The sequence below is a fragment of the Opisthorchis viverrini genome (genome assembly GCF_000715545.1).
Source record: "Opisthorchis viverrini unplaced genomic scaffold opera_v5_303, whole genome shotgun sequence".
Lineage (NCBI taxonomy): Eukaryota > Metazoa > Platyhelminthes > Trematoda > Opisthorchiida > Opisthorchiidae > Opisthorchis > Opisthorchis viverrini.
In genome coordinates, this window is record NW_008751963.1 from 247,250 (window position 1) to 257,201 (window position 9,952).

Sequence of the window (9,952 nt, forward strand, 5' to 3'; positions counted from 1 at the left end):
TGAGATGCCTTTTTGACGCCACAAGTGACGCAAATTAGCGAACGTGATTCGAGCCTTTGAGATTCTTGCACTGACTTCATCAGACACTGCTGTCAGAGCTAATACAACTACCGAGGTATGTAAAGTTTTCCACAATCTCCAGTGGTTCTCCTTGAACTGTAAGGAGAACCACTGGAGATCGGGTCGTCTTGTTCAGTTTCTGTTGCACTTATGTTGAACAAGACCAGTTTGCGTAGATATGCTGTCAACCTTAGGCACGGTTGACTATCTCAGGTTTCAGACGGGACGGTCATCTCATCTAACTTTAGACGGGTAACCGTTAGACTCTTCAAAGGATGGCCAATACGTCACTATAGGTCGATAACTGGCTCTCTGGCGCTCAGATCTTGACGAACTTTTCTAATTTATTGAGCATATAGTCTGCCGCAGAGTTTCCAGCAACATCATGAGTGGTGTGGTACGTCAATACATGCTGTTAAATTTATTGCACATCAGTTTTTTAATGCTGTGAAGCATGATAGCACATATATCCGTTGAATTGGACACTAATTAACCTAGCGTTTTGTTTTCTTAAAGCCCCCAACTGGATCGAGACATCAGCCCTCGTTTTTTGGCGGACAACGAAGCGCAACGTCACCGTCTTGAAGCCTTCGTGCGCCGAGAACTGCGGGTTCTGGCACCCTGGTTAGCCTATCAACCGAACGATTCATCTTCTGCATCAGCTCTTCGGGACCAACCGGGTGAGGCTGTACATGAGCATGCTATTCCAGCCGTCACTTCACCTTTGCTTTGTGGTGCACCAGGACTTCTAGCTGAAACCGTGGAATTGGACTCAATAACCAGTCGTGTTATGCAACATTTCACCAACGTTTCCATGACTGACGACACAGCACTGGTCGAACTCCTGTCTTCGTTCCCCTCGCTCCGCCCTCCACTTGTTCCCGCTACTTACCTGTCTCATTTTGCCTCTGAGGTTGTACAGTTCGCTCGATACACAGGAACATTAGAGCAGTACGATTCCGCTGTGTGTCTCTACCGCCGTAGGGTGAGCACTGCACTCACCTCGCGTCTTCAAGATCGATCTAGATCTAGACGTCCAGATCCGCGCCTTGCGGTGTACGTTGCATCTGCATGTTGGCCCCGCCTTCGTCCAGGATTTGCCCAGCCTCAAGGTCTAATCACACATCCTTTGAATACCTGGCTCCTTCAACGCCTCTTTGTACATACTGTTACGGGTTCTACACACCCAGCTCAACTCTCTGGAACGGGCGAACCTCCACCTACCCTACCGGAACGGATTGTCTTTCAAGCCCTGTCTACTCCCAATTGTCATCCCAACTGCGTGCGACTTTCCAACATTTCTCGAGCGCTTTTAGGTGCTTTACCTTCATTAGCACGGATGCGTTCCCAGGCTGCAGTCCGTCCAGTGGATTCCTCAGCAAGTGAAAGATACGATAATTCCCAGAGTCCGCTCGGTTTAAACGTCTCCCGTCGGATGACTGGTGCAGAGTTATATCCCAATCGCCTATTGTATCAGCGCGTACTCAGTGAGTTGATCGATCAGGCTCGGTTCAGTGAAGCACTTTCCGAATATTTCCACCAGTACTTATCTGCACGTGAGCAACGAAACAATACGGCTCCGGTTGATCTTACACAACCGAATGGTTTAGAGACGGCCGAAGGACATTCAAACATTGTGGGAAATCATCTTGGTTCATCAAGACGTACAGAAACTGTATCTGGCATGCTCCAACCTGCATTGAAGGTGCACCCCTTGGCCCTTCGACGTTTGAACGGCTTGCTGCTCCTTTTTACAGCTCGAATACCTGGACTCGGGAACGGTGTTGCTTCTGACGATGGGGACGACGAGGATTGGATGAGTGAATTGCTGCACATGCCCCTTTTGCAAATGACCGTACCTTCTACCATTGTTGACCTCACTTCAACACGGGGTCGTTTATCCAGAGCGCGCAGACGGCCTGTTGATGTGTCTACCCGACAATCCAACTTTTCTGGGGCGGACTGGACTTTTCTGCGACAGCTTCCTTGGGATAGCATTAGCAGTACGTCCGAACGAAGATCAGTTCCCAGACCCACCGTTACCGCAGTGGATGAAACGTCTTCTGTCGCGAATTCAAATGTAGAGTCTATTTTATCCTGCCTACACAATCAGGTTTCTTTGAATCTGCCTTCTGCGGAAAGCCATCCTGAAACCGACCAAAGCGAACCACCTAGATCAAGCCGTTACAGTTCGCCGACGTTGGAATCTGGTTGGCGAAATCCCGCCCCATCTTGCGTTGTTATCTCGTCTGATTCTTCATCCTCATCATCGTCTGATGAAGAAAACAGGGTTGTTCACATCAACACAGTTTATCCACTAACTACTGATGAGTCAGGATCAGAAACAGAGTCTAATTGCACTGAGGTTGAGCGTCGTATTTCTCGTAGCCAGCCCTTAAGGAGTATCCAGAAGGGATCCAACGGTGTAACTTGTTTGCAAGAACCTAGCTTGCTGGAAAACGCGGACGTTAGGGAAATTGAGACAGATGCAGGTAATTTGTCGTTGAATCAAGAACCGGCCACTTCCGTAAGTGCTACGGAACCCGTATCCCCTGTAGTGGGTAATCTCGGTACTCCGCGAGAAGAACCCATGGAGGTGGATGAGCGACCAGAGGAAGGATCTGTCATGGCAACACCTGTTGCTTCCGGGTCTAAACGTCCAGCCAGTTCTGAGACCCCCAATTCATCGAACGACGCTGTATCCGATCTAAACAGTGGGCTTTGTCCATCGAAGTTGGCCAGACTGGAGGCCTACTTTTCCGGTCTGCCTCGCGAATGGCAGCATATTTTATGGTTGCGTGCAAATGAAAGCTTCCAGTCGCCATCTAATACCTCTCGTCCATCACTGCCTAAGAGAATGCGGCATAGTGGGACTGGTGGCATACGAACTCGAGTCTCGCGTAGTCGCAGTCCGGTCTGCGTCGACGATACCGATGATAGTGACTGCGAATTACTACACGAGTATATCAGTCTAGACAGTGATTGACCAACCGGGTGAGGCTGTACATGAGCATGCTATTCCAGCCGTCACTTCACCTTTGCTTTGTGGTGCACCAGGACTTCTAGCTGAAACCGTGGAATTGGACTCAATAACCAGTCGTGTTATGCAACATTTCACCAACGTTTCCATGACTGACGACACAGCACTGGTCGAACTCCTGTCTTCGTTCCCCTCGCTCCGCCCTCCACTTGTTCCCGCTACTTACCTGTCTCATTTTGCCTCTGAGGTTGTACAGTTCGCTCGATACACAGGAACATTAGAGCAGTACGATTCCGCTGTGTGTCTCTACCGCCGTAGGGTGAGCACTGCACTCACCTCGCGTCTTCAAGATCGATCTAGATCTAGACGTCCAGATCCGCGCCTTGCGGTGTACGTTGCATCTGCATGTTGGCCCCGCCTTCGTCCAGGATTTGCCCAGCCTCAAGGTCTAATCACACATCCTTTGAATACCTGGCTCCTTCAACGCCTCTTTGTACATACTGTTACGGGTTCTACACACCCAGCTCAACTCTCTGGAACGGGCGAACCTCCACCTACCCTACCGGAACGGATTGTCTTTCAAGCCCTGTCTACTCCCAATTGTCATCCCAACTGCGTGCGACTTTCCAACATTTCTCGAGCGCTTTTAGGTGCTTTACCTTCATTAGCACGGATGCGTTCCCAGGCTGCAGTCCGTCCAGTGGATTCCTCAGCAAGTGAAAGATACGATAATTCCCAGAGTCCGCTCGGTTTAAACGTCTCCCGTCGGATGACTGGTGCAGAGTTATATCCCAATCGCCTATTGTATCAGCGCGTACTCAGTGAGTTGATCGATCAGGCTCGGTTCAGTGAAGCACTTTCCGAATATTTCCACCAGTACTTATCTGCACGTGAGCAACGAAACAATACGGCTCCGGTTGATCTTACACAACCGAATGGTTTAGAGACGGCCGAAGGACATTCAAACATTGTGGGAAATCATCTTGGTTCATCAAGACGTACAGAAACTGTATCTGGCATGCTCCAACCTGCATTGAAGGTGCACCCCTTGGCCCTTCGACGTTTGAACGGCTTGCTGCTCCTTTTTACAGCTCGAATACCTGGACTCGGGAACGGTGTTGCTTCTGACGATGGGGACGACGAGGATTGGATGAGTGAATTGCTGCACATGCCCCTTTTGCAAATGACCGTACCTTCTACCATTGTTGACCTCACTTCAACACGGGGTCGTTTATCCAGAGCGCGCAGACGGCCTGTTGATGTGTCTACCCGACAATCCAACTTTTCTGGGGCGGACTGGACTTTTCTGCGACAGCTTCCTTGGGATAGCATTAGCAGTACGTCCGAACGAAGATCAGTTCCCAGACCCACCGTTACCGCAGTGGATGAAACGTCTTCTGTCGCGAATTCAAATGTAGAGTCTATTTTATCCTGCCTACACAATCAGGTTTCTTTGAATCTGCCTTCTGCGGAAAGCCATCCTGAAACCGACCAAAGCGAACCACCTAGATCAAGCCGTTACAGTTCGCCGACGTTGGAATCTGGTTGGCGAAATCCCGCCCCATCTTGCGTTGTTATCTCGTCTGATTCTTCATCCTCATCATCGTCTGATGAAGAAAACAGGGTTGTTCACATCAACACAGTTTATCCACTAACTACTGATGAGTCAGGATCAGAAACAGAGTCTAATTGCACTGAGGTTGAGCGTCGTATTTCTCGTAGCCAGCCCTTAAGGAGTATCCAGAAGGGATCCAACGGTGTAACTTGTTTGCAAGAACCTAGCTTGCTGGAAAACGCGGACGTTAGGGAAATTGAGACAGATGCAGGTAATTTGTCGTTGAATCAAGAACCGGCCACTTCCGTAAGTGCTACGGAACCCGTATCCCCTGTAGTGGGTAATCTCGGTACTCCGCGAGAAGAACCCATGGAGGTGGATGAGCGACCAGAGGAAGGATCTGTCATGGCAACACCTGTTGCTTCCGGGTCTAAACGTCCAGCCAGTTCTGAGACCCCCAATTCATCGAACGACGCTGTATCCGATCTAAACAGTGGGCTTTGTCCATCGAAGTTGGCCAGACTGGAGGCCTACTTTTCCGGTCTGCCTCGCGAATGGCAGCATATTTTATGGTTGCGTGCAAATGAAAGCTTCCAGTCGCCATCTAATACCTCTCGTCCATCACTGCCTAAGAGAATGCGGCATAGTGGGACTGGTGGCATACGAACTCGAGTCTCGCGTAGTCGCAGTCCGGTCTGCGTCGACGATACCGATGATAGTGACTGCGAATTACTACACGAGTATATCAGTCTAGACAGTGATTCCTATTCCTCTGTTTACTCTTCTTCTTCTGCATCTTCGACTTGCGACTCTGCATCCCCGGTTCCATCACTGACGGACCGAACTCGGCACGCTCGATCCCGCAGCCGCATTAAACGTTCGAGCAAACACGGTTCTTCGAGGCCTCATCGACGCCAATCTTGTCGTCATTGTCGGAGGGTCGAGTTTAGGCATCACTGTCGTCGTTCTGACACCGTGAACAACATTCCCATGCCTGCTGCTGTATCTCCAAACTTCGTCGTCACCGCCATCACCCTACTACCAGTAGAAGGTATCATCGTGACCGCAGGGTTCATCGTCCACGCCGTCCGCCTCTAAATACACCAAATTCGCCTATTCTTATTTCTGATGATGATGAAGAGCAACAGCACAACGATAACTTGTTGGTTAGTTCAACGCACACTGAGAACGCTTGCGCGCAACAACAACAACTGCATCCAACTTTGGAAGGATTGGTGACTCTAAAAACCTCCGACGAGGCTTTAGACGGTGACTCTAGCGTGTCTCACCGAACGCAGCGACAGTTGTCTTCCTCAATGGAGTCTACCTCAACAGCAAAGGTGGTTGATAAGCAAGTGCAGGATATGTCCACCTCAACGAATGATCTTCACTCACCTCCACCGTCTTGTACATCTTCCACAATTCCAGCGCTACCGATTTTCGAACCTCCGACTATCGATGACTTTTATAGATTTTTGGAGCGTTTCGATGCTCACAGTAATGGAGAACAACCTGTTGAACCATCACAGCCCCATGCACATTCTGATGAGGTGATGTGTTCTAAGCCTAATGTTGAACCTGAATGTTCTGAAAACGGAGCCAATCCATCATCGCCGCATGTCTTTCCTACCACTTCCCCGCATATCGACGCAAGTGCCGCTCCTGTTGCCTCTCCATCAACCAGTTCCCCGAGTACAATGTAACACATCCATTTCTCAGTGAAAGGCACCAGACATGTGCGTGCTATTACTCCATTTGTCAACCGCCCTGTGTTTTGTACAGACATTGACTTTCACAAAATTGGTGACCCAATCACCAAGCCACTTACCAGTTGCTGTACAGGCGGTACCCTTCGTGATCCACTGAGTCCAGTTTATTTTTTCGCCAATGTTGCTTTTCTGCTAATCTCCCATCCTCTGTCCGCACCGAGAACACAGCTCAAAGTGTAGTTGTTGTCCCACCTGAAAGCGCACTGCTCTGTAGGCTTGTCCATTATTCCAGTCGGCTTGATTTCAGCCAACGCAAATTTGCTTTATCCCCAGTCTGGTTCGCCTCTATGAGCAAGGAGCTTGGGTGATTTTGCGTTCCCGTCTAAAATTGGCACCGACCTGGTCGAAGCCTGCTGTCACTAGGTTTTTATGCGTATTGTTTTACGACGAATGTAATATAAGGTGACTAGCCTTGGTCCCGAGGTAGATTTCAATCATCACATAACTAGTTGGAGATAAGTCATCTTTTCCGTAACCGTTAAGTGCCAATAAACGAGTGGTGTGGTTCTACACTTGACTGATAGTCAAAGTTCCGATCAACCGTGGTCATACCGGTCATCCTAATGAGCGAAACAATCAATGCGCGAACTAATTATGCGGTCACTGTTTTCGTTACTACTGCATTCATGTGAAACAACGGAGAATAAGTATGGCCGCACAAGGTCAGCATTTTCGACGCGCATCCTAAATCCCTTTTCTAGATTTAGGTTCACTAGTTCTTGGGTGAATTCGGAACATATCAAATTGAGTTTATATGGGAGCCGACTGACCAGACAATAGTGTCCCGTTCCCAAAGGGATGGCTGTGATTGATTTTAATGGGGATATTACGCTGGAACTTGCCTACCACAAGATCATCATAGGTCGATTTGTGTTTCCGGCGTCTTCGTTTTGTTCATTTTTTGTAGACGGGGAAATGCACACATCCTCATAGATGTCTTTCTAGTGGACTGCTCGTGCCACCGTAGCTGAGGTGGCGCGATAATGAGAAGCTGGCTGCGTGGCGTATCTTAGTGCGCGAATCCCTGGTTAAATCGTTGTCTTATAATATTTCAGCTACCGTTCATCACAGTCGTTTCAAAAGTTTGGTTGATTTGGTTGCAAATACTTCATCGCTAATTGGGGTGACGTCCACAGTGCACTGACGAGCTATTGACATTCTTTTCAACACAAGTGTGACGAAAATGCATTATTACCCTGTCTAATAGTGCAAAACATCTATGGAGGGCACACGAAACAGCTAAAATGTTCAAGATTTATTTGCTGGCTCCCTCATCCGATGATAAAATGCTGCCTCCCTGTCGCTAGTTCAGACGCTCTGGTCTTGATACAACACCACATGTTGAGGAAAGTAATGAGTTCATCCGTGTTCGGTTGGATCAGTCTCTTTGGAATCCTTGCGTTTCTTCCTACTCTTTGTAGAGACAGCAGTCCACTGGAAGGTTAGGTCTGTGATGCCAACACAACTCTCCGTCCAAACGGTATTGATTAGAGCCGTTTACAACAAGCTGCCGAAGCGCAGCCATTAACTCAAACGTAAGATTTTGGGGTTACCAGCCAAACAAGAGTAACAACAGGGTTGCGAAACGAGCAGAAGGTCGCGAAGCTTCCGAAAACACTGGTTTGCGCATAAAGAGTTGAACGTTCATGCGGAGGGTTGGGACACTATCTGCGTCTGACTCGCTATAGTAGCGGTTGTTATGCTGTCACGTGGTCCATCGTATACGTCTAACTTGCAATCTTTGGTTCACGTCCATTCAAACCCAACATATAACCAATTTATCGTTCCATCCCGGCTTTCTTTTCGTGCCATTTAACTGCACCTTTTCTCTGCTTAAGTCCAGCTTCATCTTGGCTTGCAGTATTCGGATATAATTGCCAATGTGCTTCGATAGTTGTCGAGAAATTCACAATGACATGCTCAAGGTCATAACGCCATGATACTAGGGGGAACTGTTAATCAAGAGTGAAAAATAGACGGACAATCGATGCCACCCGGCAGGTGTCACGTCTCCATCCAGCTGAAGTTTGCAGATAATATTCGAGGTTGAGGCAAATCTCCCAGCGTAGCTAACCTGGTTGATTATTGGCTTCAGCTAAATTTGTGGCAGTTATTTCCAGCAAACAAACGTTCCGGGAAGACCAAATAAATTTAGGGAGCTCATCGATCGATTGCATGCGCCTTGTATCTAAAGGAAGTTCATGTAACTTACCAATTCACGTGGCATTTAACTGGCCAGTTTTCGTCTTACAGAACAAAACGGTCATCCCCCTGAGATATTCTGGTTCTCACGTCTTACGATTGTACATGATGGGCAATATATTTTGTTTTTCCGACATGAGACAATCACTATAGCGCAGATTCATTCGACTGTTTTTTTTGGGGGGGGAGGGGGGCATTACAAAGGAGAGTTACCACTGCAGTCTGGTCACAATTTTGTTCGTGTTTAGATTAATTATTTATGATAGGGTTCAAAAACACAGGATTTAGAGGAAAGCTTCACACATCAAATAACGGACTGCATCTTACTCAGAAATGTCAAGCGTAGGAGTCTGTGTGTTTTAGCCCGGCGTGAAAAACGAATCGCTTTTTATCGCTCTCCATGGATAGGTGCACTGAATACAGGCTATGCTTATGTGTGCAGTCATATATACGTGGAAAGTCGGCTGGCTCAGACCGGAAATAGTATGTGAAACTTCCAAAGCGCATTTTTTGTGTGAGGAGATTTAGAGATCTTAATGGAGAATTGGTCTTGTAAGTGAAGCCAGTCTGTGCTGAAAATCCGAGGAGCACTGTACGGCTACTCGCACTCTGACAGGATAAAGCGCCACTCATCCTTCAATCACGGGTTCCAGACTACCTGCAGTTTCATGAGGTGTACAATAGGGATGAAACAACTATACAGTGGTTCTCGGCTTCTCATTGGACGAAATCCATATTAATGTTCCAAAATAACTAGATTTTTGCACCAAATGAGATCTTGAACTTCGAGAAGAAACACGCAATGCGTGGGGACGAGTTCGAAGTACACCGATTCAACAATCAGTGGAGTGCTGCGGCAAATAGTGATGACTAAACAGTGAGCAAATTGAGTCGTTCTGGTGTTCCCTGCACGACGCTGAAAAGCTGCCGGGTGAGATTTGCGCATTTGTTGGGCGAGTGATTGAGTTTCGAATGAGGCATTAAGGTTCAGATGTAGACACTAGATCCGTTTAGGCAGTCATCCAACTGTGATTGCAGCCTGAATCGTACAGACTGTACTAGGTCAGCTCATACAACACAGTCGCGCATCACGGTCCTCATAACTGCCAAAACTTCAGCGAAGTGTGAAAGCCACTACCAGCAAACTCAGCTGCGCTGGTCCTTGCCGTCTTCCTGGATGGGGACTCCAAGACGGCCCACATCAATGTTTAGAAACGTTGTCGGTCGCGCCCTCAATGGCGCTCGTGCAGCCAAGCTATTGCCTTCAATGCATAGCTCCCTTCCCAATCCCCCCCACTTGACAGCCCACTGATAGCACTGGATTTATGCACCAATTTATCATCTCCCGCCTGCAATGCGCAGCTACCTACCCCCCCCCCGGTGAAC

At 48.2% G+C, this 9,952-nt stretch overlaps 1 protein-coding gene across 1 annotated transcript in view; it reads left to right on the forward strand.

Annotated features, from left to right (window-relative positions):
* The window catches only part of T265_09798 (hypothetical protein), a gene marked incomplete at both ends in the record, with an annotated part of 21,777 nt that extends 15,011 nt beyond the window's left edge, over positions 1-6,766 (forward strand). Inside the window, one exon of the mRNA XM_009175975.1 lies at positions 577-6,766. Coding sequence (XP_009174239.1) covers positions 577-3,046 — 2,470 coding nt within the window. The remainder of the gene's footprint in view (positions 1-576) is intronic.
* Between the last annotated feature and the right edge of the window lie 3,186 nt (positions 6,767-9,952).